General features: G+C 41.4%; 1 protein-coding gene across 2 annotated transcripts in view; it reads right to left on the bottom strand.

Moving 5' to 3' along the window:
* Positions 1 to 25,880, bottom strand: part of ELP3 (elongator acetyltransferase complex subunit 3) — a 114,263-nt gene that overhangs the window by 52,822 nt on the left and 35,561 nt on the right. For both annotated transcript variants that reach the window (XM_058670061.1, XM_058670062.1), the window contains exons 8-10: positions 22,173 to 22,334; positions 19,644 to 19,770; positions 4,940 to 5,133 (exon numbers count right to left, since the gene is read on the bottom strand). In XM_058670061.1, the coding sequence (XP_058526044.1) occupies positions 4,940 to 5,133; positions 19,644 to 19,770; positions 22,173 to 22,334 (483 nt within the window). The remainder of the gene's footprint in view (positions 1 to 4,939; positions 5,134 to 19,643; positions 19,771 to 22,172; positions 22,335 to 25,880) is intronic.

The following is a 25,880-nucleotide window of genomic DNA, read 5'->3' as shown; positions in this document are numbered from 1 at the left end:
TTTCATAAAATGGTTATATTAAAAGCATCAAACAAGTATGATAAAGATTTTAGTCTCTGTACTAAAAAAATCTAGCAATGACCACATTCAAAATTAAGTATATCATCAGATCCAATGCATGAAAATGTAACATCATGGCTACAACCCAGGTAACTTTTCAACAGTGGCATGTACTATGTTAGCAACTTAGTCATAACCATCTTCAAACAGTAAACTGTCCTCAAACTCAACAAGAATATTACTAATTCCTCATTTTAAGAGATTTCACCACAATCTTGCCTTGCAGTATCCCACTAGCTTTTAACTCACCCATATTATTTGTGAAGTGTCACTTTAGAAAACCTTCAGCCTACATCCATCTATACAACTCCTCCCTCACAAATCCTTTAGAGATTAGATTTGCTGTTCTTGTTTTCTCAAGTCCTTATTTTCTCAGTTGGTGGTAGGCCAGAATACTGACCCATAGTGGTATGTTTTTAATGTTATAGCAATGTCTCTGCAGCTTTTGACTCAAGGGTTACAGCAGTAAATCTCCAGCTGAAAACAAAAGCAGGAGAGTGCACATTCTACATCTACCTGCCTCTGGGATGCACGTCACGCTGCTGTGGCTAAGACGACCACAGCGTCTCTGGATGTGAACCCGATACCTGGATTATATGGTATCTGCTGCCATGCTCCACTGCCGATAGAACCAGCTTCACTGATCTTTGGCTGCCTATGTCAGTTAAATGCAAATGATCCTTCTCTTGTTAATGCTGCTTATTTTATCTTGGTTTTCCTCCACATTATTTAAAAATTTTTGAAACAATTTCAAAATCACAAGGAAAAGTCTGAAGTGTGGTCAAATAATCACCTTTCTCAACTGTTTCAATGCAAGCTGTGAACAAGCTGTCTCGACACTCTCACGATACTTCTGAATATTGCATACAAAGACTTTCTCTTACATGAACACAATACAATCACTGAAATTTAGAAATTAACATGGATACATTATTATTAGGTAATTTTACACCCCAATCATTTTTTTCCAGCACCCCAATAAGAAAAAGGAGCTAGTTCAGGCCTAAAGGTCTAACTCACTCCATTCTTGATCCTGATACTTTCAAGATTACGGGCCAGTTTAGTGTGTTCCCCAATATGGGTTTGTCTAAAAGTTCCACCTCATGATGAGATTCAGATTATGGAGTTTTGGATGACTAACAGAGGTGATGCTCCATTGGTGGAAGGCGCTGTGGTTTGAACTATTATTGAAAACCTTCCCTTTGATCAGTCACTAGGCTTTTCCACAGTCATTTACTCTTTCCCATTTTGTGGTTAATATGCTGTGGGGAGATTTTCTGAAATGGTGGAAACTGCATTTTAGCTACACTGGTAGGCAATAAGCAACTAGTGGGTGGTCATATTCAATGAAGTCAGCATCAACACTAACCAACAAAACCAGCACAAGTCAACACAAGTCAGCGCCAACACAACCAGAGAAAATACAGTGGCAGATTTCTGAGTGCTTCTGGTCACAGTATTTTGTCAGTATTTTTGCCCCCGTGAGTATCCACATTGGTTGGCCTCAGGTAACATCTTTTGAATTGTTCCAGAAAGATTGAAAGGGATGACCAATACAGAACCTGGTTTTGCATGTGTTTGTTTAAAGACACCTGATTAGTGTGCATTATGGATTCATTAACACTGAACTCATGGTAATGGCTCTGTAATAGAAGCCTTGATGATGCCCATTCAACACATGCATTTTCTCCAAAGTGGACATCACAACTTTTTGTACTTAAAACACAGTTCATTCAGCACTTTCAGCAGTATGCTGGATGGTGGGGGTGCATTTTACAGTCAATCCACAACAAACTGCATAGTATTTTTTTAAAAAAAATTCAATAAGCAAAATGCAAAAAGGACACTTTTCTATAAAGAACAGAAAAAGAAGGCACAGCATCACTGTGTTTGACATCAGCTAGGAACACGTCAGGTGACCGAAATTTTCCATGTCTGAGAATGGCTGCAAAAATTTCTCAAGTTCTGAGTCATAAAGATTTCAGTGAGCAAGGAAATTTGCAAATACAGAACCTGACAAGTAGGACTGACTGTAAATATGATGTTCCAGACTAACATTCACACTTTGTTATTCTAATATACGTATATCAGTATGGACTCTAATTTTATTCGTTGGTCATATTATAATCTGTTCATATCAATATGAACTTTGACATTTAAATTGTCCCATATCTGGCCAATGGAAGCCCTTCAAGCTGGCTTCAGTATCTATCTTGAATATTTCCTTATATTCTGGTACAAAAAGCTACAGCTTTGGGGGCAGGTACTGAACATAGTGAGTAACACTGTGATTAAGAATGAGGCACGCACATTCCACACTGGTTTGCTGTGCTGAAGTCCTGGCTCCACTCCTGATTCTGGCTTCCTGCTAACATGCACCACAGGCAATGGCAGCTGTGGTTCCAGTGCTCTGGTTCCTACTACCATGCTGCTGTTGTGGGCATTTAGGGAGCGAATCAGAGGATGAAGATCTCTGCTCTGTCTGCCTTTCAAATAGCTAAATAAGTAAGTTTTTAAATTTTAAAAAATTAAAAGAAGTTTAAAATTCATCTTGTACTTTCCCTGGACCAGGTCTTCAACAAGCCATTTTGCCCAAGAAGCCATGGTTCCTTTCAGTGGAGAAGTGTATTTGGAAAATAAGATCTGGAAATTGGTTTGCTCACTGCTACAAAACATTCATATGTACTACTATTGTATCTGTTATTATTTATCACATGTACATTTACATTTATATATATGTGCATGTTAAAAACCATGATTTCACACCACTATCGTCTATTTCCAACACCACAACATTCAGCTACACTGCTTTCCCCCTCTGTCACACTGGTAACTGTCTTCTCACATAGAACCCAGCAGTCATTACCTTAAACACATCCACTGATTAGAACAACCCCGACGAGTTAACCAGTCTGTTACTGTGGGGCCCTATTCTCTGCAGTCTGCCCTGTCCACCACACTTTCCTTGGCTCTGACTTTGGTACCAAATCAGCCTTCTGGGGAACGAATGCTCTGTTCACCACATTTGGGCTTTAACTTCCTCTAATGAATGACCTTCTCAACCTGTGCTCTGGGTCCCCGTGAGTACCCACATTGGTTGGCCTCAGGTAACATCTTTCGAATTGTTCCAGAAAGATTGAAAGGGAAGAGAAAAGGCAACATAAGTAGCTTTTTTTTTAAGGTTTATCTATTTTTATTGGAAAGTCAGATATACAGAGAAGAGGAAAGACAGAGAGGAGTATCTTCCGTCCGATGATTCACTCCCCAAGAAGTTACAACAGCTGGAGCTGCACCAATCCCAAGCCAGGAGCCCAGAGCTGCTTCTGGGTCTCCCACGTGGGTGCAGAGTCCCAAGGCTTTCGGCCATCCTCCACTGCTTTCCCAGGCCAGAAGCAGGGAACTGGACAGGAAGCGGGGCCGCTGGGATTAGAACCGGTGCCCATATGGGATTCCCGAAGCATGCAAGGCAAGGACTTTAGCCGCTAGGCTACCACGCCCAGCCCAACAACATAAACGGTTTTAATAACTGACTTTCTATTTAATATCTCCTTAGTACTTTTTTTTTTCTCATTTTGGTTAAGAATGATAAGTTTTAGATAAGAGGTCTATTTAGTTTATTTAAGATGCAGAGTAAGAGACAGAAAGCAACCTCCCATCTGCCAGATCACCATCAAATGTCCCAAAAGCCTGGGGTGGGCCAGGCCCATGGCAAGAGACAGGAACTCTATCTGCATCTTCCACATGGCTGGCAGGGACCTGACCACTTGAGTCCTCACCACTGCCTCCTGGGATGAGATTCAGCAGGAAATTGGAATCTGGAGCAGAGCCAGACTCTGACCCAGGTACTCGATGCAGGCATTCCAACTGGCAGCTTAACCACACCGAAAGTTCAGCTTCTTGGGAATATTTTTAAAAGCACAGATCGTAAAGGCAAGTGTGATCCTTCAGGTAAGCTAAGGATTTCCAAACTGTGAGAAATCAAAATACGGTGGTTCAAGTATGACATAAATGTCCTTCGAATTTTAAGCAGATTCTCCGTATTTCTCATAAGTTTCCTTAAGTAATCAATTCTGCTTGCTTTCAGTATTCACTGTTTAAATCTCTATCAACACATTTTCATGTTCAGTGGAGTACTAGTTACAACAGCTGACTACGCATGCATTTTCATCAGCTTTAACTCTAAATGGGTCATTTTTGAGAGTGGTGAGGTTATGTCCTAATGACTGGCAAGTACAATAATGGCCTTGTTAACATAAGAGGGATAAATGTAACTTTGTGATTCCTAAACTTTTTCCTCACTATTGTTTCCATTTAAAAAACAAACAAGCCCTCAGGTTGTCAAGGAGATCTTACTTTTTCTCTCTTAGGAAGAAAGTAGCCCAGATTATTTTGATTTTCTTTGTATTTTCTGGAAAATGACACACTTTCTACAAATTTACATACATATCTGCATAGAATGACTGTGGCCACCCTTTGCTTTTCTTCTGGAGGACCTAAGACAGGGCTAAGACCCAGGGCTACACTTGCTCCTCACACACCCACACCTGCACCCAGCCTGCAGTGGCCCTGGAAGAGACATTCCTGACAGGAGACCCACAAGCTCCTCACAGCAAGCAGCACACCCACTTGCTGCCCTGCCTGCATCTCCAGGCTCATGAGCAACAGGACAGATGCATAACCAAGGACACTGACAAAGTGGTTGGAACATGCTGTTCTTTCATTTCCATCCCTTTGTATTTACAGATAGCTCTCCAAGCATCTCATTTTAGTAATAATCAATTAAACCTCCTCAATACGAAATTGAGTATTTTCCCCTGAGAAATGGTAAACAGATAAGAACAGCCTTCAATTATTTCTGGAATAAAAGACAACACACTACCTCTGCACTCGGTACACTCGAGTCCACGGAGGCACGAGGGCGAGGATCCGAGCCACCAACTCTATCAGGTCACTGGGAGAATAACTCTTGTATCTGCCTGACTTCCAAAGCTCATAAAGCCCAGTTCCACGGATCACCAGGGTAGGGTAGAGTTTCAAGCCATCAGGACGAAAAGCAGGATTCTCAAAAAACTCCTGTGAACAAAGAACAGAAAATCACTCTCCATCAATCACACAGACTACCCATGGTGAAGTCCCAATCCTGAGCCAGCTTTGCTGGCAACCCCAGTAGGCCCAGCTGCTTTTTCTGTCAAGGGAAGGTACACTGATAGAGCACAACTAACTACACAGCCTTGGTGGAACACTGCAAGGCCTTCCGTCATCCTGCCCATCTGTTGGTGCCCTCTCATTCCTTACATCCATCACCACCTTGCCTACCTCCTTATGCAAAGGCAACTTCTTTAGCCTGGAAACTTCCTATACCAACCCAATCTGTAGCTCTCAGCTTGAATGCTACTTTTTCAGAGAGGCCTTCCAGATCTTCAAATACAACTTGTTTCACTCTAAAAACATGTCACTATAGGCGGCGGCATCTGCCAGCATGAGTGTGGGCTGGATTGAGTTAGGCTTCAATGTCCATTGATGTGTAAGAGATTCTGAACAGGATGTGGGACAAAGTGGACCGGTTGGCTGCACATACTGGCAAGCACAAGAAACAGGGCCGGAGGCTGGTTTGGTGAGGTCACTGGGGGTGACTCCAAGTAGGCGGCAGCTCCGACTGGTATATGTGTCAGCAAAAAGCATAATGGGCTGGGCCGCAGCATCTACTGGTTTACATAAAAGATGGGTCTGGAGATAGAACTGACCCAGCAATTTCAACTATCAGTGTTGTGTGTAGGCTGATGTGAGTGATGGAAAGAGCCAGACCCAGTACTGGCAAGCACACATGAGTCAGGTCTGGAGTCTCTTCAAACAAAGTCTCTTAGGGTATCCCCACTCCCCTCACAACTGAACCACTGGATTCAAAACTCTAACCATGGGCAGTATTGCAGGATCTGTGGTGTGATCATAGAGTGCATGTGTTACAACTGGGTATCTTCAATGGCTTCGATGGAGCAGTGGATGGCATACCCAGATGCAAATGGAAGATATGGCAGTTTACCAGAGCCTGCAGAGGATATCTGGTACTATAGCAGAGGAAGTAGGGCAGAACAAATAGGTTAACTACCCCAGTCAAGCATTGACAGCAAATATCTGGGTGAATGGAGACACTAAGGTGGACTAAGTCAGCCAATCGACCTTGGAAGGATTTTCTCACCCTTGGAGTGGCAAGATCAACAGCACTTTAGATGAACTATGGAAATTACTTGAGTAGAACTCTTGAAGTATGCTTCAAACTGGGTACCCTGGGGATGACACTGGGTGATGCTCCCATCTCCAGGTACTAAGGTGTCTGGGAGGCTGATTCAGCTTTTCTGCTTATCTCCCTGCTTCCCCAATACAGGAAAAAAAAATTAAAGAAAAAAAGAAAGAAAAGAAAGAAAGAAAATTTAGAAACAATGGTCGCACCCAACTTTTCCCTAGTCCTCGACCCTTCCCACCCTAATCAACTATGTAAACATCAGCGAAAATAAAATTTAAAAGTCACCAAACTCTATACCCAATCTGTACCCAAAGTCTTGAAAAAGTTCACAGAAATGCACATTTTTTTTGCACAAAATCCCTTTAAAGCAAAAGATTTAATTTTATTTGAAAGGTAGGTATTATTTTACAGAGAAGGAGATATGGAGAAGTCTTCCAGCCATCTGCTGGTTCATTCCCCAAATGGTTGTCAACAGCTGGTGCTGAGGACAGGAGCATGGAGCTTCTTCAGGATTTCCCACAAGGGTGCAGGTTTCATCTTCCACTGCTATCCCAGACCATATGCAAGGAGCTAGATATTAGAAAAGAAGCAGCTGGAAGATGAACTGGCCACCCATATAGGATGCCAGAGCTGCAGATGGATGATTGGCTGGATAAGCCACCACACTGGTACCCAAAACCCTTTTCTTTTAATTATACTTTTCCACAAACTTTTTGAAGTATACTCCTATTTCCTCCTTAATATGATCACACAATTTATTCAATGTTTGCTTTCACCTCCATACCATATACTCCCTTAATAACAGAATAAATTAATTGGTGGAACTTTTTACTAAAATTTGTGACAGGCCAGTGTTGTGACACATCAAATTAAGCCACTGTCTCCCATTTCAGTGTCAGTTCGCAAACTTGCTGCTCCATTTCGAATCCAGTTCTTTGCTAATGTGCCTGGAGAAACAGCGGAAGCTGGCCCAAGTGCTTGGAGCTCCATACCCATGTAGCAGACAAAGGTGGAATTCCAGGCTCCTGGGTTGAGCCTGGGCCAGCCCCAGCTGTTAGTACCCAGAGTATAAAATGATTTCTCTTGGTGTTTCCCTCTCTATATATATAACTCTGATTTTCACATAAATAAATAAACAAGCAAATCCTGGAAATAGGAGTAATGGGAACGGCACTGTGGAACAGTGGGTAGAGCTATCATCTGTAATGCTGGTATCCTATCCGGGCATTGGTTTGAGTGCTGGCTGCTCCACTTCCAATCCAGCTACTTGTTATTGTGCCTAGTGAAACAGCAGGTGACAGCCCAAGTGCTTGTGTCCCTGCACCCATGCTGGAGACCTGGCAGAAGCTCTGGACTCCTGATTCTACCTGGCCCATTCTCTACTATGTGGCCATTTCTAGAGAGAAGCAGTGAATAGGAAGATGTCCCTCTCTCTCTGCTTTCCAAAGAAACAAACGAAAAATTTTAAAGTTATGACAGAAAGAAAATCAAAAGGAAAAAAAAGTTGTCTAATGATCACCTGTCTTTTGAGACCTAAATGTTCACTCTATGCATTTACTGAACAGGTTTAATGATCCCTGGGTGTGACCTTTTTGTTCTCAGGCTAAATGGCACCATCCCTAACCCAAGCCCACACTGCTCAGTTATCTGGACACCGAGCAGTAAATCCAATGCATTGATTTTGGGGACAGCTATTTCTTGTACTCTATCATTACAGCTGGTTGCCTTATTTTTTAAGATGCAGCAAGAAGACACCAGACATTCTCTTTTCCATGACTTCATGCTGATAATCTGCTCTAATTTTGATTTCACAAGATATGTATTGAAGGAATGAAGATGGACTCAGTTTCCTCTTACTGTACAATGGCATTAGGATCCATCAGCAAATAGTACTGTATTTTACAAAATATAAAAATGATTTTTATCTCGTTACATTATTCTTGCAGAACTTCCCATTGCTTAACCAGCTTTTCAAAGAAATGTAATTAGACTTTTTGATCTCTCTCATTGATTTCTAACACATTCTTAAATGTTACATTCTTTGCACATGATTTGGTCTTGGAAACATTCTTCTGTAATTGTGTTATTATTTCAATAACATATACAATTTAAAGATTAACCATGCCTTTGATATAAATTCTCAAGTGAAAAAACTGTAAAGTACCTATAAAAGGAGATTCCAGTGAAAGGCCAGGTCAGTCACACCACAGTCCCAGAAAGGCTCCTGGATCAAAAGTATGGGCAGGATGGAAAACAGATGGAAATAAAAAAAACCAGGCAACTGGACTGGTCTCTATTCAGAGGTTTATCCCTTATTTCTTACTCTTCCCACCTAAACAGATGAAGTTTATCCAGTGGAGGAACTGGAGTGCTTTCACGCACAAAGGGAGTGCTGCTTCCTGGAGGCCAGCAGACAACTTCCTAGGACTTTCTCAAGCCAACCACCCCAAAGCAGGAAGCTGGAAAGGTCCTCTCTGGAGAGGTTCAAGACACTACTATTTGGAAATTCCCTCAAGAAAGGAGAAGACTGTATGACATGAACATTACTCATTGAAGCAGAGCAGGAGCCACAGGGTGCCATCTGGCCTTTCATTCCCAAGCTCTTTAGGTATCATCATTAGCTAAGGATCACCAACAACTTGGGGGAAGCCTGGAAGATGACAGGCAGACCAAGAAGGAAAAAAGTCTCCTGAAGGAAACCAGGCACTGCAGAAGGGGAAATAAACACATAACCCTGTAACTAATTCCTTCAAAGAGGCAAGAAAAAGATACTACATACATAAAACAAGAACAGGATGCAGCAGAAAGCTGAACCAGAACAAACAAAAAATCTTTGAAATTAAAATGAAAAAAGTTAACAGAAATATTTGAAGATAAAATTAACAAAAGAATAAAAACTATTAAGAAAACAGAAAAACAAAGTTACATGATCAGTCTTAAGAGAAAGAGCACAGATTATAGAAGAGGAAAATTATAGTACAATAAAATTTCCCAAATGACAGGATATTTAATGTCCAACATTCACTAAAAATGTCTTAATAAGATGTACCACTACCGGGGAGAATCAAGATGGCGGAATAGGGTAAGGACACGTTTAAACAGAGAAATATTAGCCAGTGTGAAGTGTTAGCCAATGTGAAGTGGAGAGGGTACATTCCAGCAAATAGGAGAGGACAGAACAATAGCAGAGGGTACCTGGAGACTGACAGACACAGGACAGCAGCAAAAACAACGGTGTGGCATTGCAGTGACTGATAACCTAGCAGCATTCAGCAAGTGGCGATCTGAACTCCACCAGCAACAGGTGGGAAGGGACATTCATGGTAGCTCCAGAGGTGAACCCAGACAAAGAACTGCCCATCCTGTTTGTCTATTTGATTTGACCAGGAGCAGAGACAGAGCAGCAGATCCCAGACTGACAGTGTGGGAACAGGGTGGATTTCACAGCCTTGTCTGCTCCCTAGGGCCATATCAGGCGCCATTTTGTTTAAGGAGGGAAGGGCTATGGGGCAGGACTGCACATGCACTAAGCTGCAAGTAAATTCATTTCTGACTCAGTGAACTGCAACAACGTGGCATGCTACAGGTTCCAAGCAAGACAGGTCCAGGTAGCCTTCAGACCTGACAGCCAGCAGATCAAGAACTCTAGTAGTGGCATATCAGGCTCCATTTCTTACAGTGTTGCAAAGAATTTTAGACTGCAGGGGACAACGGTGAGCTGCGCATGCATTGAGCTCAGCCAGAACTCACTGACTCAGTGGATTGCACTGGTTCCACAGGGAATTAAAATACCGACTATGGCACTGTACAGGTCAAAATAGGTCCATGTGGCCCTAAGACCTAACAGCCAAAAGGTTCTGGCAAAATCAGAACCAACAACAACCTAGCTATATAGGGCACCTGGTGTCTCCCTAATCCTGGGATCTACTCCAACCAGAAGTGGGAGAAATGCTGTACAGACAACAGTGTAGCCTCAGCCCGGTATCACATGAGGTGGAGACTGGTGAGTCAGGAGCTGGGGCTACAGAGACCACGGTGGAAATCTAACATAAGAACCCAGACCTAGAACTTGCTGGAGAGAGTGGCACAAGTGATTGTGAACAAAGAGCAGTGTGCCAACTGCAGTAAGTAAAATCGAACTGTAGACCTGTGGGTGACACAGCTTAGACACCTGCCCCAAGGAAAAGAATCTGATAACCAGAAGTACAATGACCAAAAGCAAAAGAAGAGACAGAGGCACAATGAATATTATTGAAGACAAAACCCTTTGCCAACTTCAAAGTTGACTGAGGGAGACACTGAGAAAATGGGGATACAGAATTCAAAACACTTGTTATAAAAATTATCAACAATGAGAAGCACGTAAAGCAGGCATTCAAAGAATTCAAAGAATATGTCACAATGAAAATGAATCGAATGAAAGCTGATACATCAGAAATCAGGAATACAGTGGAGCAAATTAAAAGTACAGTGGAGAGTCTCCAAAGTAGAATGAAGGAAGCAGAAGAAACAATCTCAACATTAGGAGATTGTCACCTGGGGGAAACAAACAAAAAGCTGGAAGCAGAGCTGGATCAGGCTAAAACAAGTCTTCAAGAATTGAAAGACACTATTAAAAGGTCAAATATAAGAGTTACGAGAGTCCCAGAAGGTGCAGAAAGAGAAGCTGGGTTTACAAATGTGTCTAATGAAATAATAAGGGGAAATTTCCCTAATCTAGAGAAGGAGTTGGGAAACAACATCCGGGAGGGGCACAGAACTTCCAACAGGGTTGACCAAAAGCGATCTTCACCAAGACACATGATCATCAAGCTCTCTTCAATCAAACGTAAGGAAAAGATCCTTAAATGTGCACATGAAAAAAATCAGCTGACATATAAAGGAATGCCAACTAGACTCACAGGAGACTCCTCACAGGAAACTCTACAGGCAAGAAGAGAATGGAGCAACATATTAGATTCTAAAAGAAAAATATTGTTGGCCCAGGATAACATACCCAACAAAGCTTTCCTTTGTCTTTGAAAATGAAAGAAAATTCTTCCATAGTAAAGAGTTAAAAGAATATGCTTCTTCCAAATCTGCCCTACAAAGGATACTAAAGATGTTCTCTTGACAGAGAAAAGGAATAGTACCCACCAAAACCAAAGGCAAATGTGAAGAACATCCCAGTGAAATAACAGAAGACTAAATCAATGAACAACCCATTGCTAAGTAACAGGAACAAAATACCACCTATTTATATTAACCCTGAATGTAAACGTCTTAAACTCACCAATCAAACGTTATAGATTAGTAAACTGGATTAAAAACACAAAACCCATCTATTTGTTGCCTACAAATAGATCAACAGAAACTATATCTCATGGATTTTGAAGTTTAGTTTCATTTCTTCAAAACACTTTTTTCCCAGTAAATTTTTTAATGACTCAGATCATATTCAAGAAGGTTCTTGATTTTCTTTTTCATTTCTTCAGCGACACATTTGTCATTCAGCAGCATGTTATTTAACTTCATGGTATTGCAAGTTCCTATTTTTTTCTTTCTATGGTTGATTTTGTTTTGTGGCTTTTCATTTAAGGGGATGTATAGTAAATGTATAATGGTATCATATCCAGTGACATTTTGTTTAACTTCATGGCATTGTAAATTTCTGGTTTTTTTTTTTTTTTCCCTGTTGTTGGTTTTATTTTGTAGCCTTTCATTTGAGGGGATTTATAGTAACTGTGTAGTAGAGACTGACATGTCCAGATGTGAGGATACAGTGCAATGTGCATCTCTACTTCCAGGTCAAAGATGGACTCCCAGTCAAACTGTTGGATGTATCTTAACAATGGGATGCTGGACTCTCTGCCATTGTCCATGCCTGCAACGATGAACTTCTGACTGTTTATGAGGAACTATAATGTTGTAATGATTTGCGGAGGGGGGAAGGGAAATCCTAGGGCCTATGGAACTATATCATAAAATGATAATATGATAAAAATAATAAGAAGAAAAGATCCAACCCAGGAAAGCACAGAAGCCTTCAAGGAAAAGACCTGTAGGAGGCACTGTAAATGACAGGTCCAGTTTGGAGATAGAAGGTAGGAACTCTAGGAATTAGGTCTCTAGACTGAAAAACTGATAGGAACATCTGATAAGGTAGGCACTGAGAGGGTTTTAACACTGAGTAGGTATATGTGAGATTTATAGGTACATACAATACTTAGCAAAAAAAAATCTAAGGTAACCAGTAACTAGTAGAAAACAGGCTATTCAAGACATGTTCCTATTACACTTGGTAAAGATATACATTTATATACTTAATGTGTTATGTAGCTCAAGGTGAATAGTAATACATATAGAAATTAGAATGTAAGGGCTGGAGTTGTTGTACAGTATGTATGAGTGCTGGTTTGAGTCCTGGCTGTTCCTCTTTCGATCCAGCTCCCTTTTAATGCACCTGAAAAAGCAGTGAAAGATAGTCTAAGTACTTGCATTCCTGCACCTATGTGGGAGCTGCAGATGGAGCTTTGGGCTTCTCATGTTTGCCTATACCTAGCCCCCAGCCACTGTGGCCATTTTGTAGAGTGAACCAGCAGACAGAAGATCTTTCTGTTTGTCTGAACTGCCTTTCAAACAAACAATTTTAGAAAATGGATATACTGACAAGTATCTAAAAACAGTGATATGAAATACTGAGATGAATGAGGCAAATTTTTAAAAAATTAAATATTCAACTATTATATTGGTAGGACAAATGAATCTAAAACTGATAAATCAAGAAACAGCAATCTAAACAAAGGCTTAGTATAGAGATAATTACTGGAAAAAAACAGCTACAAGAGTTGAAAATGGCAGAGGACTGCTGCTTTTGATATACCTCTTTAGAACTACTAGGTTTTCAAATACTACTTAATTCAACAGACATAATTCTGCTAGCAATGTTTTTAGCACATCTGAATTGACTGGGAAGGTAGCAGGGTGACTAGTTGAGAAGTTGTTTATGATCAAGTGAGCTGAGGAATGCTTGGACTGAGAGTGAGACCAGTGGATGAAGAGAAGAACGGCTCTCTAACAGTCAGGAAAGTGACTGACTGGACTTCCTACTGGATGTGCCACAGGATGCAAGGGAATAGTAACAGCAGCAGCTAGTAGTTAGTGGGCATCTTCCTAGGTGTTTTCCACCCATGGTCTCAGGTGACCTTGATTACAGGAAGTACTGTTAACCAGCCTCAAGGAACGGAAGAGGTAACCAGCCAAAGAACAAAGCAGTCAAGGAGCCTAGACTCAGGCAAAGCATGGTATTGCTCCAGAGGCTGAGCATTTTCTACTTCCTTCTGGATTTCTGGTTGGAAAGATTAGTGGGACTACCAAGCATGACAGGACGACAGTGGGACTACCAAGCATGATAGGAAACAAGAAATGAAGAAGCCATTGTTGTGGATATGCCTATATGGCCTTATTAAGTCTGAGGTACCTACCATCTAGTGTAAGGTGAGAAGTATTAGTTAACTGATCTTAGGAGCTTAGCCTCTCAGGCTGGAGAGAGAAATTTGAGACTCACCGAAGTGGTAAGCCAGAACAAAGCGGAAAAGGCATCCGTACGCATAGAGGAAAGCAAAAGACAGAAATCCTTGCTTAAATGGTAGAAGAACAAGAACCTCTCGCAGAAGAGACTACCGCAGGAAGAAACTTGTTTTTTGAGAACAAACTCTGCCAAAGCATTCTGCATGCAAGGCAGTGGCTGGCCAAAAGCTGAAGCCCTCAGACACAGGTGGTGCTCTTGAGTGGGATGTCTTTAGGAAATCAGCAGCTAGAGGTGGAGGAGACAGATCAGAGCCAGGTGTCTGAGATAGAAGCTGTAAGAACGTAACATTGTGTTGACAAGATCCTTGATCAGCAAGGTCAGATCCCTGGGCAGCACACATTCCTATGGCAGTTGGCCATGCTCTGCTCTCCTCCTCTCTCTGGCATGTGATGATCCACCTGAGGACTCCTGGCTGGGATGATGATGAATCAGGAAACCAAAGACCCACAGGTGAATCAAGCTGATGCGGAACATAGTTCCCCAAATGAGTAAAAGCCTCTGAGGTAGGAACTGAGTTATTTCTAACAGGAACCCTCTGAACTGCTTAACTTTGAAAAACTCTGTCTCTACGCATTTCATGTCACCCCTTCTTCAAACTCTGGTTCATGCTGTGTGAGTTGCCGTGGAGACTAAAATGAAATAGTCCTTGGGGTGACAACAGCGCCTCCTGGCAGAGCCACACAAACCAAGAAACTGAATTTGAAAATGGAGTCTATCTTTAGGAATTACAAATGCTAAGATCAGACAAAAGGACAGCAGAGAAGTTCCCTTTGGACCTGGAAATGAAGCAATGTTTGTACAGGTAAGGGATGACTTGAGTGGCAGCCAAGCACAGTGACTACGAGGAAGCAGACAGCAGGTATACCCCTGAGCTTTAAGCACCCAAGTTGGAGAGACTGATTCTGAAAGGTATGGCTTCCCGTTACAGTCCTCACAGTATAGTTTTTACTTTTATCATTATAAATATATTTGAGGACAATTTTTAAATCTTTTTTAAAAAAGTTTTGAAGTTTTGTCTCTGTAAGATCCAACTCAACCATTTCTGCCAGAAATTCACTGGATTTCTATATCATTCAGGTTGTGCCTGACAAAGACAACACGGAAAGGGTACTTAAGAGCAAGCCTGGTTCCACCTGAGACTAACTTCTGACTCTGATTACTTAACTTCATCAGGCCTTGTTTCCTTGTCTGAGGGAGGCTACACTGGGGGTTGGTTTCTGATACATTTTTGTACTTAACCTGTACTCCATGACATCCCCTCAAGTGGCAGGGCTTTATGTCAAAAATGAAACAAACACTTCTGGCCACCCCCACCAAACCTCAACTTAAACCTCACTGGCTGGGCCTGGCAGCTTAGCCTAGTGGCTAAGGTCCTCGCCAGGATCCCATATGGTCGCCGGTTCTAATCCCGGCAGCTCCACTTCCTCTCTGTCTCTCCTCTCTGTATATCTGACTTTGTAATAAAAGTAAAAATGAAAATCTAAAATAAATAAATAAATAAATAAATAAATAAAATCCTCACTGGCTTTTGAAGGGAAAAAAAATTGTTTTTGAGGGTCCAAAGGGTAAAACAAACATTAACAGACTGAATGACTAATTACTGATGGGGGATTACTAGAGATACATTTTTCCTTGAGAGAAATACACATTCATCAAGTATTTTCAATAATCTCAGATAAATATCCAGGAAGCTTATTTTTAAAACAAAATATCTAAACAGCTCAAAGCTTTTCTGAGTAACTAAGTCCAATATGAGGATATGTAGAAATGGAGAACTTAATGCTTACAGGATAAATTTTCTAACATGCTAATCTCCATTACATCAAGGAGAAAAAATTCAACTTCATTTCAAAAATAAATCTGTTTACAGAAAATCTAAGTAACGCTATTTGTTATACACAGTGACAAACTCTGTACTCCCCACTAAGACTGAGCTTATAAGAAACAGACACAAACGAACAGGATTATGCTTTTACTGACAGAAGAAGTGACCTAAAAAACAAGTACGAGTTCTAAGCCAATTTATAGCTAAAAAGGCTGAAAGAGCTTAGAGAGCTGGGTAGTGACTTCATGAGTTCACACCAAACAGGCGATCCCATCTTCCTTAGAGTAAAAATTCATGCAATCATATAAAGTTAGAACTTATCAACCCTTCCTGTGGAACAAAACACATTAAGGGAAATTAATAAGGGATACTGGGCAGATGTAACAAAAAAAATAGAGCAGGAGAAAAAAAAATTTAAACGTCAATAGTATTGCCTAAACTCCTTTCGAGCCAGACTACAAAACCACATGGAGAGCGCAAGACCCAGGACAGGGAATCCATTGGGGAAGCTATCAGCACCTCTCTGATGGGCTGCAACTCCCACTGGTGAGCATTAGAACCAGGACTCAGGCGGCCCTGACTGGATAGGCAGTGGCACCCACTGGCATGAGTGTGGGCTGGACAGTGGAGTCGGCTGGGTTGAGTTAGGCTTCAATAACTTACGATGTATACAAGATCTCAACAGGATGTGGGGCAGACCGGACCAGTCCTCTGCACAAACTGGGAGGCACAGGAACCAGAGCTGGAGGCCGGTCAGGCAGGGATTATTGGAGGTCGCTGATGGGATGTAGTTCCCCTATGAGTGAGGGCTGAGCATGCGGTAGGCTGGGCTGGGCAGCAGCACACATTGGTTTGCAGAGAGTAGAACAAATTGATCAACTACCCCAGTGAAGCCTGACAGCAAATTTCTGGGCAAATGGGGCCCGGCGGCGTGGCCTAGCGGCTAAAGTCCTCGCCTTGGAAGCCCCGGGATCCTATATGGGTGCCGGTTCTAATCCCGGCAGCTCCACTTCCCATCCAGCTCCCTGCTTGTGGCCTGGGAAAGCAGTTGAGGACAGCCCAATGCATTGGGACACTGCACCCGCGTGGGAGACCCAGAGGAGGTTCCTGGTTCCCGGCATTGGATCGGCGCGCACCGGCCCATTGCGGCTCACTTGGGGAGTGAATCATCGGACGGAAGATCTTCCTCTCTGTCTCTCCTCCTCTGTGTATGTCTGGCTGTAATAAAATGAATAAATCTTTAAAAAAAAAAAAATTTCTGGGCAAATGGAGACTCGGAGGTGGATTATGTCAGTCAATTGACTGGAAGGAGTTCCTTATCCTTGGAGCGGTGAGACCAATACCATCTCAAAATCACCTGAGCAGAACCTCAGAAAATGCTCCACAATAAGGACCCTGGGATGACATCGGGTCACCCCTGGGTATTACAGTGGCTGGGAGGCTGGATATGGTTTCTCTTCTTGTATCCTCCTCTCCCTCAGATACCGGAGGAAGAAAAAGAAAATATGTAAATAATGGTCTTGCCCACTTTCCACTGATCCTTGACCCTTCCTACCCCGATCAACTATGTATACATCACAAAAAAACAAAAAAACTACTGCCTGCTAAAACCAACAAACGTTGTAAATTTACAATAGGCTCAAAAGAAATTTTCCTAAGAGCTTTAAGAAATTTCCTATATAAAATTTTGAAAAATATCTTACATATTGAAAAGCGACAAATCTTAATTGTACAATCTTCACTTTTTTAAAAAAAGAAATCATGAAAAAAACAAAAAAAAGGAATCATGTAACCAGCACCTGCTGGGGTCCATGCAGTGGGTGTGGATGACACGAACACGAAGGTGTGAAGAGAACAGCTACACTGTTTGACAGGGCCCAGCAGATGTCTCTTTGACCACCTTGATGCTGTTTCACCCCCTGGTTACATGGACACTCAAGACCCCACTAAGAATCTGTCATCTATTGAGGCATTGTTGTTTGCCCCCGTGAGATGGCTTTTGTAACCAAGGTGAGCTTGACAGTTAATGTCACTGATAATGTCTTGCTGAGTGGGCCTTTGACAATTTAAACACAGGAGCACAATCAAGCCTGTGCCATTTCTGGAAACCTTATTGGGTGCTAACCATTGCCTCAGAATCTGGCCCACACATGTAGCACACCTTCTGGGAAAGGGCTTAATATATATCCTAAATATTAAGGCAAGTGATGGGAGAGCTGAAACTGCTATGGCAATAAATAGTTATCATTATCTCAGAGGCTAGCCTGTCTTTGCAATTATTTTGGAGCACAGAAAATGTAACTGTTTTAGCTGCTTCTATAATTTTTAGCTAGAGGAATTAGGGATGCTTTTATTAAATAAAAATGCTTTTAATAATTGTTTCATTGTTTATGGGGTTGTAGAGCCTATAGTTAGTTGTAGAGTGATTTAATTTGAAATCTCTGTTTTGGATTTTACGTTTTTTCACTTGTAACCTATTTTCCCATTAAATAATGGGTAAATTGTAGAAGTAGAAACGTGGTAGGAATGTACTACTGATTAGCAGGTAATTGCATGTGCCTTGGCCTTGAAGTCCTGGCTGTTGCTCCATGACTACTGTTGAAGAATGAATAATGGCTTGCTTTGAAGAAAAAGAATACAGTATTTTGCAGAATTATCTTTAGGGGCACCTGCTTAGCCCTGAAGTGCAGACGGAGTGACCAAATGTCTGTACATGCCCCCTTAGTCTTGAAGTAAAAATAGGACAATTAGTTGTTTGTGTAGAAGCTTGTGAGGTGTCTGAGTAAATAAAAAGGACAGCCTTTGCTTGCGCTGCAGTGATAGCACACCAAGTGACAGTGTCTGTGTCTTTGTTTATCACCGACTCCACGCACCCTTCCCGAGCTCCGAACTTGGCTGCAGCTGGACTCTGGCAAGCACCCAAAATTGAAATAAAAAAACACCATTTTTAGAATCTCAGAAGTATACCTGTTTGCAGTTATAATTCTTTTCAAAGTTTTTTTTAACTTCATACTAATAGACTTTAACATTAGGTAGTCTTTCGGATCTGGCTTCCTGTGTTCAGTATTACACATGTTGGTGTATCAGGTTGTAATTAGTTCATTCTATTTACAGCATCCCATCACATGACTACACCACACTTCATTTGTGTGTTACATTGTTATTAGGCATCTAAAACTGGTAATATCCTAATTCTGAAAACTGTCATAGTGGTTAGACACACATTAAATGAAACATTTTAACAGAGCTTATACAATGCTTGTTAAAATGTTAACTTGGGGCCCCGGCACAGTAGCCTAGCAGCTAAAGTCCTTGCCTTATATTGGCCTAGCAGCTAAAGTCCTCGCCTTGAATGTGCCGGAATCCCATATGGATGCCGGTTCTAATCCCAGCAGTTCCACTTCCCATCCAGCTCCCTGCTTGTGGCCTGGGAAAGCAGTCAAGGACGGCCCAAAGCCTTGGGACACTGCACCCACGCAGGAGACCTGGAGGAAGTTCCTGGCTCCTGGCTTCGGATCAGCACAGCACCGGCCCTTGCACTCACTTGGGAAATGAATCATCAGACAGAAGATCTTCCTCTCTGTCTCTCCTCCTCTCTGTCTCTCCTCCTCTTTGTATATCTGACTTTGCAATAAAAATAAATCTTTTAAAAAACATGTTAAGTGAAAACGTTTTTACAAGTTGCTAAGAATTACTAAATATCCCCCAAAAAGCCTAAGTCCACTCCCCCCCAAAAAAAACATCTCTTGGAAAGAATACATTAAGATGTTAGTTTGGGCTGATGTTGAAGTTGTGGGTGACTTCCCTTACCCCACTGTGCTTCTAAAAAGATACATTGCATTAACAATGATTTTTTTAAATCAAGAATAAAGAAACAATAAGAGCAGAGGAGTTATAGAAAACATGGAAAAACACTTCAAAGTAGTTTGGCTGAAGTTAACACTTACTGTAAACTGTTCAATGTCTCTTTCCAGTCCCACATTTGGCAGATCAGGCATCATATGAGCCACCACTTTGAAGCCAGAATCTTTGGCCAGGTGAAATGACTCACATACAGCCTTCACAGTGTGTCCCCTGCAGAAAGAAAATTTACTGTTACACAAATAAATGGGCTGCAGAGGGAAAACAATCTCAGACACATGTAATACAAGTTCCATAACCTGGGGGAGAAAATTAATCCAGAAAGTCACTCTTCCCATCACTGGCTTTTGACGAGGCCTGGAAGTAAATCATTCACCTGAGAGATTTCTCAGAAATTCCCTTACGTGTCTAATCAAAGTCTTGAAAGTACATGACTAGGATAACAAGAGTCACACTACTATAAAATTATTTGGCATAGCATCATCAGTCAAAATAAGCTTACTAATGTTAAATAGCTGCCAAAACATAAACAATGAGCCCCAAATCACGCAGAAACTGTAGTTTGTTTTGTTCTTTCCTTCAAAGCACTTGTGAAATCATTTGTATAAAGACAGGAAGAATGAAATGTATGATTCAAAGCAGATGTCACTATTGAAAAGTCCTCAAAAAAATGGAAAGAAAATTAACTCGTGATAAAGCAGAACCGCATAAGGCTTTATCAATAAATTGTCTTCATTCGCACTCTATTAACATATCCAAGTACGAAATAAGCCTCCTGAAGACTGAATCCCACTGTTACCTCTTTCAGCAAAGAAGCCAGAAACTACAAAACTCCATCTTACTCCCTCTGGATGTCCCCATTCATTTCCCTAGCTTCAGTCTCTAATCTCTTTTTGCTAGTAACTTCCAAATTTCTATAAGGAGGCTAGGCCTCATTCCTGAATTCTATACCCAAATACTACTTCTTCAAAGGTACTACAAAATATGGTAGTCACTAGGCACCCAAAGTTACTCAAATTTATATTTTCTTTACTTAAAATGAAAGAACTAAGTTTTTCAGTTGCACTGTTGTAGCATGCAGCTATAGAAAATTATGAATATCACCAAATGTTCTTTTGGCTAACCCTAGTCTAAGGCAAATATTTACTACCTGTTCCACAAACATTTAAAGCTTAACATATCTAAAGTGAAAGTCTTTTTTCTTCCAAGCTTCCACGACTTTGCATTAGTTTCTACTTTCATTCCCAACCAGTCATGAAATACTACCACCCACTTCTGTCCAGGACACGAGTCTCTCTTGCTTAAATTACCGTAATAGCCTCTTAACTGGCCTCCCTTTCTGCCTGCTCTTCTCCAATCTATCCTCCCATACTGGAACTAAAGTGATGTTTCCAAAATGCATGGACACTACCATCACAACTTAGCTCTCAGCCAGACAATGGCTTACTGCTGTTCTCAACTGAAGCCCAGTTTCCCAGCACAGCCTTTTAAGACACCTTGTAAGCTGGCCCTTTGCTTTTCAGTCTTACCTCTCACCACTCTAACCAAACTCAAGCACTCTGAGCTCATAAATGTGTTGTGTGCTTCATTCTTCAGAGGTTAGCTCTTATTTTCTTTCTGCCTGAAGCAATATTCCTGTTCTGCACTTAACTCCCACTCTAACTTTGAGCTGAGATGTCATTTTCTGCAGAAAGCTTCCCAGACTTTCAGGAAAACCTTTCCATCTCCACACATCTCTTCAGCACAACCCTTGATGACCTCAGCATCAGAACCAGTTTTCTTGCTTTAAGTCTTTCCCTACATGAGTGCATTCTATTTGAGTTACTCCTTCTCAAACTATGTTAGATTCTTCTGTGAGCTAAAAATTCTCAACAGATCTCTGCTACCTACAGGAAAAATTCCACCTTCTCTAACCCGACATTCTTCCTTCTAGCACGACCCTCAATCCTATCTACCCCAATCCTATGAAAACAGTTTTGTGTGGTCCGACTCAACACAAACCTTCCTGTGAAGACTTGTCTTGACCATTCTAGATGGGTGAACTCTGTTGTCCAAGGAATTCCTTTAGCCCTACTACCCCACCAACTTACAATCAACCATGAAGTCCTTAAATATTTATAATGAAAACAGAATGTGTCTCTGTCAACCCTTATTTCTCCCTTCCTCACACTACCAAGTTTTTCAAAGTTCATTGCCACTGCCTCCGCAAACTTTCTTACAGTCTCCCGCCAAGTGAAATCTGCTTCACAAAAATCTCATAAACTTCATCCTGTCTTCCTTCTTATTCAGACTTTTTGTTGTTGTTGTTCCATTCTCCTTGGCCTTCTCCCTGCTTCACACTACTGACCTGGAGAACTGCCTCTTGCTTCCTCTATGGAGGAGGCCTTTTACAATAAGAAAATGGAGAGATGGGAGCCTGGTTATAGGAAAAGAATCCATAAACTGAAAATTAAGGAAGAGGGCATGGAATTAGGAGCATGGATAAAAAACTCTGAAAAGGTAAATTACTTATAAATACTCATTTCTCTCTCTCTCTCTAGGTTGATATGAAGGAAGAAAGGATAAATAGGAACATAGAGAACTGGTGAGAATACAGGAAGGCATGTGCATCTTACCTGTTGGTGTCTCTGGCCACATCTTCATAGACACTCTGCACCCCAATCTCCAGCCTTGTGCAGCCATAGGTCAACATGTCACTTAGATGTCGCTTCATGCAATAATCTGGTCTGGTCTCAATAGTAATACCAATGCACTTTGTGAGGCTTCTCTCAGAATACCTGCAGAACAAATATACCAGTTTCAGGATGTTTATTCCCCACTCAAAGAACTGCTTTCTCAGTCCTCTGAGTAGGGGACAGTGTTTAAGAGAATGGGCTCTGGAGCCAGTCCATGTAAGTTCAAATCCTGGCTCTGTGACTTCCTACCTATGTGAATGGCAATGCTATTAACCTCTCTGTACAGCAGTGTCTTTATTTGTAAAATGAGGAAAATAACAGTACCTGCTTTGCAAAGGACTGATGTGAGTGAACTAGCACATCGTAATGTTATTATCGTTATTATTCTTCTGCAGTAAGCTGCAACTATAATCTCCCTGAAAATAGTGATTTCAACTGTGACGGCCTATTTTTCAATTCCTAACAACCATTTTTCACATAAGTGAAAACCATCTGTGTTATTTATTTGCCACTGCATGCTTTAGAGTAATTTTTGAAAAAGGAGACAGTATGTACAACAAGCATAAGAATAATTCAGATGCAATGTCTTCTACATGTACCAATGCCTTTCTGCCAAGCCTACTCAACACAGCAATAATTTACAAAATTAGGAAATATTTTCGCCTGTCATTAACTCCAGACACCAGGGTAGTGAAGTTCCACTTTAGAGCCAAGCTGTGTGAGTTAATGGCCTTCTTATTAGCCAAAGGTCCCCAGAAGTAAAAACCAAATGCTTAGGGGAGCTAGTGAGAGAGAGGATGGGAAATCATATTGACAGAGGTCACTGCTGGCCAAGCCCTGTGTATCAGACTGTATCAATATGGAATCTGCTGATCGGTTCCACACCTCTTCATTTTAGAGGCAAATACACTGAAGTTCAGAGGGAATTATCAACTTGTTGGAAGGTACAGAACTAATAAAAACTCAACTCAAGATGTACAGCAGTTGGGCCCGGCGGCGTGCCCTAGCGGCTAAAGTCCTTGCCGTGGAGGCCCCGGGATCCCATGTGGGCGCCAGTTCTGGTCCCGGCAGCTCCACTTCCCATCCAGCTCCCTGCTTGTGGCCTGGGAAGGCAGTTGAGGACAGCCCAATGCATTGGGACATTGCACCCGCGTGGGAGGCCCGGAAGAGGTTCCTGGTTCCCGGCATCGGATCGGCGTGCACCGGCCCATTGCGGCTCACTTGGGGAGTGAATCATCGGACGGAGGATCTTCCTCTCTGTCTCTCCTCCTCTGTGTATGTCTGGCTGTAATAAAATGAATAAATCTTAAAAAAAAAAAAGATGTACAGCTGGTTCCACTTGCCTAAACTCCCTGTGCTGGATTTCATTTACTACTCTACTTGGAAACTCAGCCTGGGCATCAGCCTTCTCCCCCTCCAACATCTCTAGCTCCCTGGAGCCCCATCATTCTTTACAGCACATGCTTCCCCAGTCTTCTCCATTCTGTGAGGAACATGAAGGAAATTTTTGTCATTTAATTTTCTTCTTTCCAAAGGTGCTTTTTGTTTTTTCTTGAAAATGAAAAAAAAAAATTAAAATCCCATAATTTTGTAACAAGAGTCTGGCTTATTGCTTCATGATAAAATATCACTAAAAACTCATTCATTTAAATGTCAGTAATAATTAAGAAAGCTAAGAATCACAGAAATAGAGGGTTAATTAAAAAGTATTTCATTATAGATACTGAAATTCTTTTGTACTATTTGTTTAAATGATATTTTAACATTTACCCGATGCAACAGAACTGAAGGATAAACAACTAGTACAAATTTATTCAAAGATGAGTTACGAGATTTTAAAAAACAAAAAGCTCCTATTTTTATCAAATCTTTCTAGCTAGGATACTACCTCATTTCTTTTCTGTGAAACAGTAGAAGCAGGAAGTCCCTTGTCTTCTAAATAGGTGTGTACAGGGCCCAGCATGGTAGCCTAGTGGCTGAAGTTCTCGCCTTGCATATGCTGGGATCCCATATGGGCACCAGTTCGTGTCCCGGCTGCTTCACTTCCCATCCAGCTCCCTGCCTGTAGACTAGAAAAGCAGTGGAGGGCTTTCCAAAGCCTTGGGACCTTGTACCTGCATGGGAGACCTGGAAGTAGCTCCTGGCTCCTGGCTTCAGATGGGCTCAACTCAGCTCTGGCCATTGTGGCCACTTGGGGAATGAACAAACGAATGGAAGATATTTCTCTCTGTAACTCTAAGAAAAATAAATAGACCCTTAAAAAAAAAAAAAAAAAAAAAAAAAAAAAAAAAAAAAAAAAAAAAAAAAAAAAAAACAAGAAAAGAAAGGTATCAGTAACAGATGTTCACAATGCCATACAATGTGTGTGTGTGTACAACACCCATCTTCTTACCAGAGCAAGTGAAAAGTTACAGGGAAAAGAGGGTTTTAATTTTTTTTATGAAATTTATTTGAAAGGCAGAGTTGAAACAGAAGGACAGATAAAGCTTCCATCTGCTAATTCACTCCCTAAATGGCCACAATGGATGCGGCTGTGTCAGGCCAGAGCCAGGAACCAAACATTTCATCTTGCACCATCTTCTGCCTTCCCAGGGTATCACCAGGGAACTGAATCAGAGGCAGACAGGTCTTTAACTGGTGCCCACAAAGATGCTGGCGTCACAAGTCACAACTTAACCCACCATGCCACAAAACTGGCCTAGTCCCCACTTCTGCCACCTTTTTTTAAATTTTAAAATTCAGGAGTGGGAATTTGGTTTAGCATTTAAAATGCTGGTTGTCCCATATTGAAGAACCTGAAATCAAGTCCCAGCTCCACTCCTGCGGATGCATATCTTGGGAGGCAGCAGTGACAATACGAGGTTGGTATCCTGACCTTCACATGGGAAATCTGGGCTGAGTTCTTAGCTCCTGACATTGGCCTGGCCAGATGGGGAACAACCCACTGGGGGCAAATGCTTGCTCACATGTGCATGCTCTCTGCCTCTCAAATAACAAAGAAACAAATAAATACCTGTCTATTACAGACAAAGTAAACCAGATGAAGGCCGGTTTAAAAAGATAGAATTGTTCTCAATGAGTGTATTTTAAAATATAAATGACAATATCCTTGAATTAGTCATTCCAAGTCCTGCTATTAATTTGTGTCTTTTAAAAGCCCATAGGATTTCCTAAATGTTTCCCACTAAGGTGGTAACAATGGCAACCTGCCGTCACTGGGGAACAAAACTAGAGGGACGGCAACTTCATAAATGGGAACTTAACTAGAGGAAAGAAAAAAATGACTAGCTGATCTTTCTACTGTGCAGATCAGCAGCAGCTCAACCAAGGGCAGATGGAGGAAGCTGCTGCAAGACACGGTCTCTTCCCAAGTAATCAGAATATAGTATAGGACAGGGAAGCAAACCTTTCTTCTCTAATAAAATTGAACTCCATTTCAAAAATGTATTTCCTCTGGGGGAAAAAAGTCATTATCTTTTACAAGAAGCAGAAATGGAGGAAAGCTGCAACTCTGAAAGTCAGTATTTCACATTTTTTCCAAATCATATTTTCATCTGAAAAGCAATTAAGAAAAAAATCTTTTCAAATTTGAATAAAAACAATATAATGTTTCCTAAAAGAGTATAATGTCATTTTTCCATAAGATAA

Source organism: Ochotona princeps, chromosome 11, assembly GCF_030435755.1.
Source record: "Ochotona princeps isolate mOchPri1 chromosome 11, mOchPri1.hap1, whole genome shotgun sequence".
Lineage (NCBI taxonomy): Eukaryota > Metazoa > Chordata > Mammalia > Lagomorpha > Ochotonidae > Ochotona > Ochotona princeps.
The sequence above is the reverse complement of the archived record's forward strand: the minus strand, read 5'-3'. Positions and strand labels throughout refer to the sequence as shown.